This window comes from Barbatula barbatula, assembly GCF_947034865.1.
Source record: "Barbatula barbatula genome assembly, chromosome: 4".
Classification (NCBI taxonomy): domain Eukaryota; kingdom Metazoa; phylum Chordata; class Actinopteri; order Cypriniformes; family Nemacheilidae; genus Barbatula; species Barbatula barbatula.
This window is the reverse complement of record NC_136768.1, coordinates 21,794,228-21,809,759: the sequence shown is the minus strand read 5'-3', so window position 1 is coordinate 21,809,759 and position 15,532 is coordinate 21,794,228. Positions and strand designations below refer to the sequence as shown.

Here is a 15,532-nt window from a genome sequence, read left to right as displayed (position 1 = left end):
ACTTCATAAACATATAGATAGACACATCAAGAAGCTAGACTAGAAAATTTCCATTACACCATCAAAAGGTAATCCACAGTTAATCAAGAAACTCAGATTTAATCCAAAATTGTGGAACACATCACATGTAAATCTTGAACCCGTTGAGATGTCCTCAAATCAAGTAGATACAAAAAACCCTCTGGACAAAGCAAAACAAAATAAACAATACAACACGAGATTCAACAAACAAAACCATTTCCTATAGAACATCTAGTGAGGAAAAAGAAACCATTAAACTATCATCGAGATGTAGAACGTTATTGTTCCTCAAACAGGGTTTCTTTGATGAAAGCATGGCTAGAGCAGACACTCCTTGCTTTTACTTGCTTCCTAATCTCCCTGACAAAGACTCCTTAGAGCCCTCTAATGGCAGGGAGTAATATGACACATTACAGGTAACATTTTACCGGAACTGTTACAGTTGTGTAAAAAGTTGTGTAATAATGTAGATGCAGAGTAGCCTATTAAAACATGATTTCACAATACAGCAATACTTTTTAATAATTCAATAAAAAAGCCAACTTAAACCGTAAAATCACGGAGCACAAACTGTATCAGTATTTTCAATTTGGTTAAATTCTATTGAAACTCTTAATTTCCGGTTTGTGTTACTTCAGTTGACACATCTTTCAACATGATTGTGGCATGGTAAACCACAGGTGTACTAGCTGACAAGATTGAAGCACTTCAGAAGACATTTTCAGGTTTTTGGCTTCCATTTCAGCTGCCTTTGAAACAAACAAAAAACACTAATGCGGTTCACAGCCCAAAATAACACATTTTAAAAGCATTTTGGATGTGATTCATAATCCCTCTCTTGTTCTTTCTCCTCAAGGTCCTCTATTGTTTCAGGACTTGCATTTGAATGTTCTCTCAGTAATGATGGATGCTCCTGGAATACCCACCACATGCATACGTGACTGTGGACACAACTCTGGAAGATGGCACTGTCAATGTGGGGGCAGTAAACAAAGACTGCGTGTCAAATGTCACAATGGTTCGCCCAAGCTGACACCAGTGGTCTTTGAGGTTAGTAAATACTGAAAAGTAAATGCAAGTCTGTGACAAGCCATATCCCCCCCAAAAAATAGGGAAGACACAATCAACCTCCTCTTCTCTGGCCTTCAAATGTAAGTCCTTTGAAATTAGTCCTTTAAACTCTAAGTCAAGAGCCCAGGAATGTAAGTACATTCCTGGGCTCTTGACTTTGAGATTAGTCCTTTAAACTCTGTTTAACATTTGCTCCAAAGATGCAGTGTTTGTGGAGGAATATAGCGTTGTGCAGTGATAGTTCTTCGAAGGTGGTGGCATTCAGTTCCAGGGTGTCCACACTGGGCTGCTATCTTTGCCATGTCTCTGCAAATATCTGACTCGCAGTAAATTTGTCCTAGGAGAAGCGATTTCTAGACATGGACTGGCACTCTTGGCCCGTGTAGTTCCTTTGGTGTGACGTACAGCGCCACATAAAATCTATGCATAGCATAGGTTGCTCCAATCCATGTTGCATTTTCTCATGCATCCTCAGATTGGATGTGTTGGAAAAGTCAGCTCCGCATTTATGACATTTGAAACAACTTTTTATGTGTTTCTGTCTCCAAAACTACATGGGTTTCTTGTTGAATTTGTGTATTAGCTCGCTCCTCTGAAAGTCTGTCATCAGAAAAATTATCTTTTTGCTCATGTGTGGGTTGTTGGGCCACTAAGAAATAAAGAACAAAAAAAGATGTAGCATTCTAAAATGGATTGATAAAACAAGCAACTGAACTGATGTTACAGAGAAATTGTCAAACCTGAAGATTTTTCTGTCACTTCATAACCTGAATTCAGGGGATTTTTTATATGTAAATGTAAATACAGCTGCACATACAAAATTATACAATAAACTGTGCTAGGTCAAAGTTAAAAATAACACAACAGATGAGATTTGAAAATGATGTTTTATTAACAAAGTTCGGGAGGGACCTAAGCATATAAATCAGCCCGATGTTCCATCAGCAGTAATCACCTATCAGCCGAGCACGCTATCTCTACTTAATTATCTAGGCTGGTTCACCATCAGCAATCACCTATCAGCCGAGCACGTAATCTCTACTTAATGATCTAGGCTGGTTCACCATCAGCAATCACCGTATCTACCCTATCAGCTCCTGCAAGCTCTATCATAAATAGACAAACAATCTTACCTGTTGCATCTTGTCAGATAAGCATAGTCAAGCTTCGCCACTATGTCAGAGTCTCCCGTGGTCTCTAAAATAGCAAACGTTCCAGATCCTTCGGTGCCATCATGCGCACCCCAGCTTTCCAGCTCAGGGTCGGATTATACGGACTATTTCCAAGCTTCGCCGCGGGGCCGCCATCCCCGCCGCTCTGAGCGGCGTGCATCTAAGAGGAAGGGTTCGTCATCGCTCCCACCGGCACGATCTCCACCTCATTCACCGGCGTAATCATACGCCTCTGCGCTCCCCAAGATATCTGCATGCAGCAAGTGGACGATCCAGAGCCTTCGTCTGGCCCTTGCCAACGCGGACGTCCCATTCAGCAGGCGGATGTCGAAACTAGAGCTCTACACCCTTTACGTGTCGTCCCAGGCTGACGTCCCCTCGATGAGGTTGTCACGATCGGCTGTCAATAACGAGCCAGGCTCGGCTCGGGGTCCCGTCTATTCCAGGCACGGGCAATCTACCTCCGCGGCTCGGCTAGGCCTCCCTCACTCGAGCCGACGCAGCAAGCCTTCGGCAAGTCTTGGAAGCATTCAGGTCATGCTAGAAGCCACGGATATCCCGATCGAGCACCTCCGGCAGCCCGCGGCATATCAGCTCAACGTGTGGGACAGCACAGCGACTGTAGATGACCGCCCCGTACAGGCTGGCCGGCAACTCTCAGGAGCCCTGGCTCACCCATACGTCTCAGGCGTGAGGCTGCCTCCGGTGGGAATACAACCGCTGGTCTCTGGACCACAATTCTTTGGCGCCGTCGCTAGCGCAAGCTTGTCTCCGTTACACATACAAACGCCCGACATTAGATTCGCCTTGCCCGCCCCGGGCTCTTGGCTCCCCAGTGCGAGCCTGCCTCCGCTGGGGTCAAAAGCGCTGGTCTCCGGACCGCAGTTCTTCGCTTCCGCCGCTAGCGCGAGCACGTCTCCGTTAGTTGCACAAGCGGCCGCCATTAGATTCGCCTTGCCCGCCCCGGGCTCTTGGCTCCCCAGTGCGAGGCTGCCTCCGCTGGGGACACAAGCGCTGGTCTCCGTACCACAATTCCTTGACACCGCTACCACCGCTACCCCGAGCCTATCTCTGTTAGACGCACAAGCGGCCGCCATTAGATTCGCTTTTTCCGCCCCTGGATCTTGGCCCGCGGCGCCGGAATTGATTTCTGGGGTGAGGCTGCCTCCGTTAGAGTCACAGGCCTCAGTCCCTGGGCCTCATATCTCCGCCCCACGTTTTCATTGGCCACAGCCGCTGCGATGCCAGCGCCTCCACACGTGCATGTGATGGAACCTCCACCAGTCTCCAGCAACATCAGAGCGCAGATTTTGGCAGAAGTCCAGGCTGCTGGCGCTCGAAGCGGACCCCAGGCCTATTCCTGTACAACCTTATCCGGAGTTGATCTTCCAGTGAATCACCCACTGCAAACGCTTCTCGATGCCTCTCTCAATTCCATAACTAAGGCAGTTTCCCCCAGGACCCTGCAATCATACCTCACGGCGTGGAGAAGCTTCAGATCGTTTCACCAGGCTTTCAGCATTCCCTTCCCAGAATTTTCTCTCCTCATAATTACCTCATACATCTAATTTCTCAACACCGCAAAAAACCTTCAGGCCAGCTCCATCAGAGGTTACCTCAGCGGACTCCAGTTCTTCCATAAATTGATTTTCAACTCCCCGTCACCGGCCATAGCAAGCTCCCAAACATCAATGGTTATCCAAGGCATACGAAGATCCCAACCCGCCCGTCAGGACGCTAGGAGGCCCATTACCTTGGAGATTCTCACCAAATGCATCTCCACCCTCCGCAAGGGATATCACTCCACACATGTTGCCCGCACACTTGACTCCATGTTCACATTGGCGTTCTTCGGCTTTCTACGATGCTCAGAGATCACCACCACATCCAAATTCGACCCTTCAGTTCACCCCACCATGAATGACCTCCAGGTGCTGGATTCGGAGACGATTTCTTACTCGATTAAGCAAAGTAAGACTGACCAGACCAGGAGAGGTCATTTCGTCTACGTTTTCAACATCAATTCACCGATTCAGCCATATCGAACCCTCCTAGCCTACCTTCGCTACAGACAACCCCGGTCAGCGGCCTTATCGGGTCCCCTCTTCGTCGACGACTCTAATCGCCCGGCCTCACGCTTCTGGTTTCAGAAGCACCTCAAAGCCGTCCTGCTCCAATCTGGCATCCCAGCAGACAACTTTTCCGGTCACTCCTTCCGCATAGGCGCAGCTACCACAGCCGCCCAAAAGGGCTTATCCCAGCCGCAGATCCAAGCCCTAGGCCGTTGGTCATCTGAGGCTTTTAGAAGCTACATCCGGACATTATCACCTACTTACAGTCCTGACCATCTTTGCCTGAGTTCCATCTCCACACGATCATAATACACTTCATCAACAGATACACATATCATCGAACACTAGGCAGGGGAGGGTAGCTGGAACTATTATTGTTGTTGTTGTTGTTATTATTATTATTATTATTAGTAGTAGTGGTGGTGGTAGTAGTAGTAGTAGTAATATAAATAGCATCCCTTTCTTTCCCTCCCCCTTTTATTTACATTCTCTGATAACTTTACTAATTTCACTCTTTCTCTCTGCCTCTCCCATCGTTATTCTGCCGGGGCCCCATTGGATGGCTTGGAAGACTCGGTCCTGGCGGGTCACTGTGTGGTTTTGGCATTGGTTGGGTCCTGTGGGTTATCTATTGGCCCTGGGCCCCCGGTGTGCACCCTCCTCATACGCTCATGCACACGCCTTGTCCTGGAAGCACACAGCACGCTTTACTCTCTTTTAATCGCACTACATGTTAGGTGACATACATAAACAAAAACTACAAAACAGGCTAGGGTAAGAGTGGAGTGCAGGTAGATGCCTCATCAGGTGTCTATCTGCATGCCTCACTTATTTTAATGCACACATTGTTGAGGCATACATTTTACACAGGGTAAGTGTGGTGTGCATGGGGAAATCCTGACAGATATTCACCATGCATGCCCACTTCTTTTAATGCTACATTCTAGATAGACCCCTCAACCTAGCCATTCACATACTGTACATATTTAGGTCAAGAGTGGCGTGTTGGGTGAAGGTCTGGGGGCGAGGTGTGGTTGGTCGTGGTAGTGGGGGATGTGTGCATATGCTGGGGGCCTGGGGCGGTGGGTGGCACGCAGGTCCTCCCCTCTGTCAGCTCGTCGCAGTATAACTGCAGGGGCTGGGTGGAACTGTGGCCATTAATGGGTGCCCAGGTTGGCAATCAGTCAGGCAATCATCCAGGCAATAAGTTATTCCTATTATTATACTTATCATTAATAGAATAATTACAACTCCTCTCCTGAAACCCTCCTTCTCTCCCTCTCTATGTTCCAGCTTCTCTCCTCCTGGCCCAACAGCAAACCAGCCTTATACATATGCACACACACACACACACATACATCCTCACATACTCACTACCCCTCAGCCCCCTTCCCCACCCCCATCCCAATACCACCTCATTCACACTCTTAGAGCTACCATCCGCACCCCCCCCCCATCCTCCCTTCTTTTCATTCCGGTCATCAATTTCATCCCTGATAATCATATCTGTAATCATCCTGGACGCAAATCATCCTTAGCCTTTTTGTTATTAATGTTATGTTGTGTTATGTTTATGGAAGCCAAGTCAATGCGATGTCTTGTTAAATTACAGTATGTGTTTATGTAATGTATGTCTGTTTGTTGTATGTAGTATTAATAATAAAAATAAAAAATAAAAATAATAAAAAAAGAAGCTACATCCGGACAGACTTGTCGCTCCTCAGGGAAGCCCAGCAAACACTCCTTGCCCGTATCATCTGATAGTCTCGGATGTTAGTTCAAACCTCAGCCACTTTGACTCATGACTCCTTGAAGATCGCATCACCTTCGGACCAATCGACTCAAGCAGGTGTCGCATTCACAAGTTACCAGTTGTCCAGCTTTGACACCCGGGAACACCTTCGGAGGAGATGGTTCTCACATCTGGGGCTCGGCTGAGCCAGTCTTCCTTGCTGAAGGCGGCACCACAATACAGTTTGTTAACAAGGCAGCCAGCCCTTCCATCTCACAACGTTGTTCTCAAAGTCTCGAAGACTGCACCACTCGCCATGGAGACAGTACCGCAGCAGCAACCGGCCCCGCAGGGGTCCTAGCCTCCAACAAGTGCTCCGTAGCAGCAGGCACCACCAGCAACGAAGCCAGTATCGCAGCAGCGACCGCCCCCGCAGGGGCCCGAGCTTCCAACAAGTGCTCTGTAGCAGCAGGCACCACCAGTAATGAAGCCAGTATCGCAGCAGCGACCGCCCCCGCAGGGGCCCGAGCTTCCAACAAGTGGTCTGTAGCAGCAGGAACCACCAGCAATGAAGCCAGTATCGCAGCAGCGACCGCCCCCGCAGGGGCCCGAGCTTCCAACAAGTGGTCTGTAGCAGCAGGAACCACCAGCAATGAAGCTAGTATCGCAGCAGCGACCGCCCCCGCAGGGGCCCGAGCTTCCAACAAGTGCTCTGTAGCAGCAGGCACCACCAGCAATGAAGCCAGTATCGCAGCAGCGACCGCCCCCGCAGGGGCCCGAGCTTCCAACAAGTGGTCTGTAGCAGCAGGCACCACCAGCAATGAAGCCAGTATCGCAGCAGCGACCGCCCCAGCAGGGGCCCGAGCTTCCAACAAGTGGTCTGTAGCAGCAGGAACCACCAGCAATGAAGCCAGTATCGCAGCAGCGACCGCCCCCGCAGGGGCCCGAGCTTCCAACAAGTGTTCTGTAGCAGCAGGCACCACCAGCAATGAAGCCAGTATCGCAGCAGCGACCGCCCCCGCAGGGGCCCGAGCTTCCAACAAGTGCTCTGTAGCAGCAGGCACCACCAGCAATGAAGCCAGTATCGCAGCAGCGACCGCCCCCGCAGGGGCCCGAGCTTCCAACAAGTGGTCTGTAGCAGCAGGAACCACCAGCAATGAAGCCAGTATCGCAGCAGCGACCGCCCCCGCAGGGGCCCGAGCTTCCAACAAGTGTTCTGTAGCAGCAGGCACCACCAGCAATGAAGCCAGTATCGCAGCAGCGACCGCCCCCGCAGGGGCCCGAGCTTCCAACAAGTGCTCTGTAGCAGCAGGCACCACCAGCAATGAAGCCAGTATCGTAGCAGCGACCGCCCCCGCAGGGGCCCGAGCTTCCAACAAGTGCTCTGTAGCAGCAGGCACCACCAGCAATGAAGCCAGTATCGCAGCAGCGACCGCCCCCGCAGGGGCCCGAGCTTCCAACAAGTGGTCTGTAGCAGCAGGCACCACCAGCAATGAAGCCAGTATCGCAGCAGCGACCGCCCCCGCAGCACTCGTGCATTGGTCACGAAACGCGCATTGGTCGCACAAGGGTCCCAGTCACACTCGTGCATTGGTCACGCAACGCGCATTGGTCGCACAAGGGTCACACTCGTGCATTGGTCACGAAACGCGCATTGGTCGCACAAGGGTCACACTCGTGCATTGGTCACGAAACGCGCATTGGTCGCACAAGGGTCACACTCGTACATTGGTCACGCAACGCGCATTGGTCGCACAAGGGTCACACTCGTGCATTGGTCACGCAACGCGCATTGGTCGCACAAGGGTCACACTCGTGCATTGGTCACGCAACGCGCATTGGTCGCACAAGGGTCACACTCGTGCATTGGTCAAGAAACGCGCATTGGTCGCACAAGGGTCACACTCGTGCATTGGTCACGAAACGCGCATTGGTCGCACAAGGGTCACACTCGTGCATTGGTCACGCAACGCGCATTGGTCGCACAAGGGTCACACTCGTGCATTGGTCACAAAACGCGCATTGGTCGCACAAGGGTCACACTCGTGCATTGGTCACGCAACGCGCATTGGTCGCACAAGGGTCACACTCGTGCATTGGTCACGAAACGCGCATTGGTCGCACAAGGGTCCCAGTCACACTCGTGCATTGGTCACGCAACGCGCATTGGTCGCACAAGGGTTCCCAGTCACACTCGTGCATTGGTCACGCAAGCGCATTGGTCGCACAAGGGTTGACCGCCCCCGCAGGGGCCCGAGCTTCCAACAAGTGCTCTGTAGCAGCAGACACTACTAGCAATGAGGTTAGTATCACAGCAGCAACTGCCCCCGCAGGGGCCCGAGCTTCCAACAAGTGCTCTGTAGCAGCAGACACTACAAGCAAAGAAGTTAGTATCACAGCAGCAACTGCCCCCGCAGGGGCCCGAGCTTCCAACAAAGCTCTGTAGCAGCAGACACTACGAGCAATGAGGTTAGTATCACAGCAGCGATAGCCCTAAACAGGCCCTCATCCTTTCGTTTATTAAAATTCAGGTTGTACCTCCGTAACGCACAGCATGGCATTTGGGGGGGTGTATGCGTACTCCGGCGGTTGTCCAGCTCTATTTGCATTGGGGGGGTGTGTTCTGGGCTCGAGCCGGTTCCGAGCCCGGAGCACTTGCTCTGAGCAGGGTAGAGTGCTCCGGGTTCGGATAGATCCGGCGGGCTCGGAGCCCACTCCCTGCACAACACGCCAAATACGCATAACCTTCATTCCCATGCTTTACCATCTATCCCAACAAGGAGCTGTTTATTAGCGAGGGCGAACTCGTGAATCCCCTGGTCTCGCAACAGTTTTTCTGCACGTTGGCAATGCCAGTGACTCCGGCTTTGCACTCCATCAGTGCAATAGCATGGTTTAGAAAACATCACTTTAATTAAACACACAGTAATAATTTATCAGGGGAACTTCCTATTAGACGTTTCTCAGAGTAAATTACAAGTTTTTGCTTCTTTGTAAAATATTGCATATCGAAAATGCAGGGGTGACGGATGTGTCTGTCAGTGTGACTGCAGTCCTGCAGTAAGGGCAGTTAGAGGATGAACTATATAGTCTCAGTGAAGACACTGAGGCAAACACAAATTGCCTCTCTGAAAAAGAAAGACAGATTTGAAACCGCTTTAGAATTTGTATACAGCTACATGATATAAAAATGTATTTGTCCAATTTAAAGTGTAAATAAAGTGTGTATTACAGTACAGAAACTTTTTAAACATAATGTCCAGGGGTGTCATGCAAAGTAAATTTCTTTATGAGAATGTTGCAATGCATCTGTGTGACTAACCCCAAATGCACCCTTTACCTTATATGTTTACCTTTTATTTTAGATCAGTGTTTGCACCATCATTGTAGTTACATTAATGTATGTTCTCTTAATGTTAATATGTAAACATTACATTGTGCAGATGTTTTAAAGCACCTAACCCTACACCCTTTTGACCGCAGAGCTCATAGGGCAACACAAAAGCACTCCTTGCAGTCAGGAGAACAAATATGTAAATGTAAATGTACTTTGCTTGCCTGTCATGATTGTGGATTCTCAGGTGTAAATTCAGAGACATACTGAACAAAAGTAATATACAAAAAAAAACATTCCATACTTATAACAATCTAAAACAAACAACATCAATAATATGAAGTCATAATAATTGTTATCACTTATGATTAAGGTGTTCGGTAATGTTCTAGAAGTCTGTGATAGGGCCGGGCTAAATGATGTTTGCTTCTTATATCTTACCACTCACTTCGTAAGATCCCGTTTTTATTGGCCTGGGTAGTTTATTCGAAACTGTCAGATTCTGATCGCTTATAATTGACGTATGCGACGTAAACTACACTAAGTTATTTTTATCCCGTTTACTGAAGTGGCAACATTAGATTAGATTAGATTCAACTTTATTGTCATTACACATATACAAGTACAGTGTAACGAAATGTAGTTTAGGTCTAACCAGAAGTGCAGTTAGCAAGTGCAGGATATACAGTTAGAATAAATACAGAATACAATAGTGAGAATATAATACAGTGGGCATGGACTATAAAAATATTTTGCAGTAAAAATGTTCTATGAAAATATGACAGTAGGTTATCTGTTATCAGTAGGTTAGACAGTAGAAAATATGACAGTAGGTATATACTATGAACAATATATACAGATGACTATATACTATTAACATTAATGTACAGGTGGATATGAACAGATAATAATTTAGACTAAAATAGTGCAAGTGACTTAGGTATGCATAAATTATTGACATTGGCTATTAAAGTTGCAGTGCAATAGGTGAGTTAATGCAGTTGTTGAAGTTGCAGTTATTAAAGTTACGGTGCAGTATATGAGTTAATGCAGTTAATAGGTTGCAGTCCAGAAGATGAGTTAATGCAGTTTATAGGTTACAGAGCAGTAGATTAGTAAATGCAGTTACTGAAGTTACAGTTCAATTGATGAGTAGATGCAGTTAATAGAGTTACCGTGCAGTTGGTTAGTTAATGCAGTTATTGAAGTTACAGTGCAATAGATGAGTAGATGCAGTTAATAGAATTACAGTGCAGTAGATAGGTTAATGCAGTTATGGAAGTGGTCCATTAGTGCAAATGAGCATTCAGTTAAATATTCCTGGTGTGCAAGTGAGCAGTATAGAGTGCAAATGATGCTGTGTGTGTGTAAACAGTCCGGTAGAGCAGATACATGAAGTACTGGTGTGTACAGTTCAGTCATGCATGCAGCCCTGTAGTGCAATGTAAACAATGTTGTAGCAGCATTGGAGTTAAGGGTATGAGAGGTAGTGGAATCAGTGGGGGGCAGAGTTCAATAATGAAACAGCTCTGGGAAAAAAGCTGTTTCTTAGTCTGCTGGTTCTTGTCCGGAGGCACCGGAAGCGCCTACCGGAAGGCAGGAGAGTAAACAGTCTGTGAGCGGGGTGAGAGGAGTCCTTGAGAATGCTGCGAGCTCGACGCAGACAGCGTTTCTTCTGGATGTCCTCAATGGCAGAAAGTGTAGTCCCTGTGATGCGCTGGGCTGTTTTCACCACCCGCTGCAGTGCCTTGCGCTCAGCAACAGAACAGTTCCCGTACCAGACTGTGACACAGTTGGTCAGGATGCTCTCTATCGTGCAGCGATAGAAGTTCACCAGGATAGTTGAAGACAGTTGGTTCTTATTCAGTGTCCTCAGAAAGAAGAGACGCTGGTGAGCCTTCTTGACCAGGCATGAGGTGTTGGTGGTCCAGGACAGATCCTCCGAAATATGAGTCCCCAGGAACTTAAAACTGGAAACACGTTCAACAGCCATTCCATTAATGTGGATGGGGTCGTGTGTGTCTCCTTTCGCCTTCCTGAAGTCCACGATGATCTCCTTTGTCTTGGAGGTGTTAAGGAGCAGGCTGTTGTCTGTGCACCATGTGGCCAGGTGCCGGACCTCCTCCCTGTATGCAGTCTCATCGTTGTTGCTGATGAGACCAATCACCGTTGTATCGTCTGCAAACTTGATGAAGGAGTTAGATCCGTTCACAGGCCTGCAGTCGAGTGTGAAAAGGGAGTAGAGAAAGGGGCTCAGTACGCAGCCCTGTGGTACACCAGTGTTGAGGGTGGTGGTGGTGGAGCAGATGGGGCCTAACCTAACAAGCTAAGGCCTGTTCGTCAGGAAATCCATAATCCAATTGCAGGTAGGGTTGTTGATGCCTAGGTTTCCAAGTTTGATGATTAGCTTGGAAGGGATGACGGTATTGAAAGCAGAGCTGAAGTCTACAAACAGCATACGTGCGTAAGTGTCCTTATTGTCCAGATGTGTGAGCACGGAGTGCAGCGCCATGGACACTGCATCATCTGTGCTCCTATTGTTTCGATAGGCAAATTGGTATGGGTCCAGTGTGGGTGGTAGAGAGTCCTTTAGGTGTGCCAGGACCAGCCGCTCAAAGCACTTCATGACAATTGGTGTGAGTGCTACCGGGCGGTAGTCGTTCAGGCACGTCGGGTTTGAATTTTTGGGGATGGGCACAATGGAGGTGGATTTAAAACATGCTGGAACCACTGCTTGGGCGAGGGACAGGTTGAAGATGTCCGTGAAGACCCCAGCGAGCTGCTCTGAACATGCCCGGAGTATGCGACCAGGGATGCCATCTGGGCCAGCAGCCTTGCGCGCGTTGATCCGACTTAGTGCATTGTGAATATCAGTGGAATTTAATTTGATGTTTGGGTGGTCAGCAGAGGGTGTGAGCTTGGTAGCTGTTTCCTTGTTGTCTCTCTCAAAGCGAGCATAAAAGTCATTAAGCTTGTTCAGGAAGACGGCATCTGTGGCTAAGGGGGTGGAATGGTTGGGTTTGTAATCACTGATGGCCTGGATGCCCTGCCACATGCGTCGAGGGTCAGAATTGGAAAAATGCTCCTCTAGCTTCACTCTAGCAGTGCTTGGCCTTTTTGATGCCCCTCTTCAGATTTGCCCTAGAAGTACTATAGGCCTGTGCATCTTCCGATCGGAAGGCAGTGTTACGTGCTTTCAACAGGAGGCGCACTTCCTTGTTCATCCATGGCTTCTAATTAGGGTACGTGGTGATCTGCTTCTGGGTTGTGACACTATCAATGGTGGAATTTATGTAGTCCAATACAGAAGAGGTGTAGCTGTTGATGTCCGTGTGAGAGCCACTGGTGGCCTGAGAAGCAAACAGACTCCAGTCTGTGTGTAGAAACCTTTCCTGGAGTGTAAAGTCTGCCCCCGCAAGCCACACCTTGATGGTCTTTACTGATGGCTTCACACGATTGATGTATTTGGGGGTGAGGAACAAAGAAAGGTGATCAGATTGACCCAGGTGGGGGAGGGGTGTCGCGGCGTAAGCTTTAGCCATGTTTGTGTAGACATGGTCCAAAGTTTTGTTTCCTCTTGTGTGGCAGGAAACATGCTGATGAAATTTAGGGAGCACTGTCTTTAAGTTTGAGTGATTAAAATCTCCCGCAACAATAAATGCAGCCTCCGGGTGAGCAGTCTGTTGTTTACTGATGGCTGCATGAAGTTCTTTCATAGCAAGCTTGGCATCAGCATCCGGTGGAATATAAGCTGCCTTATAATGGTGGAAGTGAATTCCCGTGGCAGATAAAACGGTCTACATTTAACCATGAGAAACTCAAGGTTAGCCGAGCAGTGTCTCCCGACAATAACAGAGTTCGTGCACCAAGTTTTGTTGATGTAGATGCACAATCCACCTCCTCTGCCGTTCTATCCGCCCGGTTTGTGTTGTAGCCCGCTAACTCAATAGCGTTGTCCGGTATACCGCTGTGTAGCCATGTTTCCGTGAAGATTATGACATTGCAGTTCAAAAGTCTTTTGCTGTTGATGATGCGGAGTCTAATCTCGTCCATTTTGTTCACTAATGATCGAACATTAGCAAGGAAAATGCTGGGTAAAGAGAGCCAGTGTGGTGTTAGCTTTAGCCTAGCTCTTAGCCCTCCGCGCTTCCCCCGCCTTTGTTTACGATCTCGACGCCGCCGACGAGCACTTCCGCCCGGCCGTGTGAGGTGCGTAGCATCGGATGTTCTGACGATCTCAGGGACGAGTTGAATGTTGCTGATGCAACTTCCGGACATGCGTAAACTGATATCCAAAAGCTCCTGCCGGGTGTACGATGTAAATGCACAACTGTTCTGGACGAACAGACCCGAGATGAGCAAGAAATACACTATATAAATGCTAAAACTGGAGAGACGCTGAGCCTCGCGATGTTCACGCGCCGCCATCTTCCACGCTGGAAGCCAGACAGCATACACCTCACAATTCTTTCGTCATAGGATCCCACTATTTTGTGGGGTCGGCTTTTCAAACAGTCAGATCCCTGCACACGTCACGTGACGTTACAAACAAGTTTATCTAAATATTTAGTTCAATTCATTAGTTAAAATATATATATGTATTTCGCAATATAGTAAGTAAATATAATCATATTGTTTAACCATTAGGGAACAATAGAGAGTTTCACGTTATGACTACTCTGTGAATAGATGCTGTCCAGCAAAGCGTCAGTAAGCTATCATTCTGATCACGGCTGATTTACTGGTTTAGTTGGGATAAATTCTCTAAAACGCCAATTCATATTTGTGGATGGCTCTCTGTGCATTTGTGGATTTTGAAGCATTTCTAACGTCAAGGCGTGCGCACAATCCACAAATAAGTGGACTCCGCCCACTATCTACGCAAGCCAATCGGGTACATTCCGCTTTTGTTGACCAATAGGGAACGTTCTAACTTCAGCCAATCACGTTTTGCTCTGCACTAAGATTCAGGGAGAAAACATGGCGGCTATTGGCAGAAATGTTTCAAAATCCAAAAATGCACAGAAAGCGGATTAGCTTTGGTTGACACTAGTAACTTTGTATTAATAACAATAATAATGTGTTTTATTTATATTGCGCCTTACCAGGGCTCAAGGACGCGTTTTAGCATCTATTGTACTATTGCTCTTGTATGACATATCGCTTTATTGCTCCCTGAATTATATTTAAGCTTTGGATAAAAGCATCTGCTAAATGACTAAATGTAACGCTGCAGTCAATTTAAACTATACAGCCATAAAACACAGTATGATTCCGAACAGAAGCCCTCTTAACTGACATCATGTGTGGCTCTTAAAAGAGCCTTTTGATGCAGGGGATAAAAGCTGCGCTTTACTTGGAGCTGGTGTACTTGGTGACGGCTTTGGTGCCCTCAGACACGGCGTGTTTAGCAAGTTCACCGGGCAGCAGCAGACGCACGGCGGTCTGGATCTCTCTAGACGTGATGGTGGAGCGCTTGTTGTAGTGCGCGAGACGAGACGACTCGCCGGCGATGCGCTCAAAGATGTCGTTGACGAAAGAGTTCATGATGCCCATCGCCTTGGAAGAGATGCCGGTGTCGGGGTGGACCTGCTTGAGAACTTTGTACACGTAGATGGCGTAACTCTCCTTCCTGGACTTTCTGCGCTTCTTTCCTCCTTTCACTGCGGTCTTTGTGACTGCCTTCTTAGATCCTTTCTTGGGCGCGGGCTTGGCTGGTTCAGGCATGACGTTTATCCGGTAAAGATCAGACGAAAAGTAACCGATGGTCACCGCGCAGGGGTCTTTATTCACTCCCACATGCAAATATATAGCGTCACGTCCCGGGGCGTCTGCTCTAATTGCGCGTCTTCGTCGGCCAAACCCTTAAACTGTTTCTATTGGTCAGCTCAGACTCTAACGGGTCGGACAGCCAATGATAACGTTTACCGCCCACAGCCTCATGTTTGAACGCGACCACAACAATGAATCGATAATCAAACCGTTAGCTGAGGCGTTAAACGTGTGTGTACAAGGACCTAGAAGAAACACACGCACGAGGGCGGCAACAGCGTAAATCATGGATACGCATTTTCATCGCGCCTCTGCCCCACCAAAAGCCTTTAGTAAATCACTTCATACTGTGAATACA

General features: G+C 48.1%; 2 protein-coding genes across 2 annotated transcripts; both read right to left on the bottom strand.

Moving 5' to 3' along the window:
- Nucleotides 1-915: 915 nt before the first annotated feature.
- Nucleotides 916-1,549, bottom strand: LOC306893290 (uncharacterized protein; the record flags this gene model as incomplete). The annotated part of the gene is given in 3 exon segments (XM_079455062.1): nt 916-1,101; nt 1,464-1,504; nt 1,507-1,549. Coding segments are annotated over 3 exon segments (270 nt in total).
- Nucleotides 1,550-14,754: 13,205 nt separating this feature from the next.
- Nucleotides 14,755-15,129, bottom strand: LOC306893281 (histone H2B-like; the record flags this gene model as incomplete). The annotated part of the gene is made up of 1 exon (XM_079455054.1): nt 14,755-15,129. The coding sequence occupies one exon, from the start codon at nt 15,127-15,129 to the stop codon at nt 14,755-14,757; it is 375 nt and encodes a 124-aa protein (XP_079311180.1).
- Between the last annotated feature and the right edge of the window lie 403 nt (nt 15,130-15,532).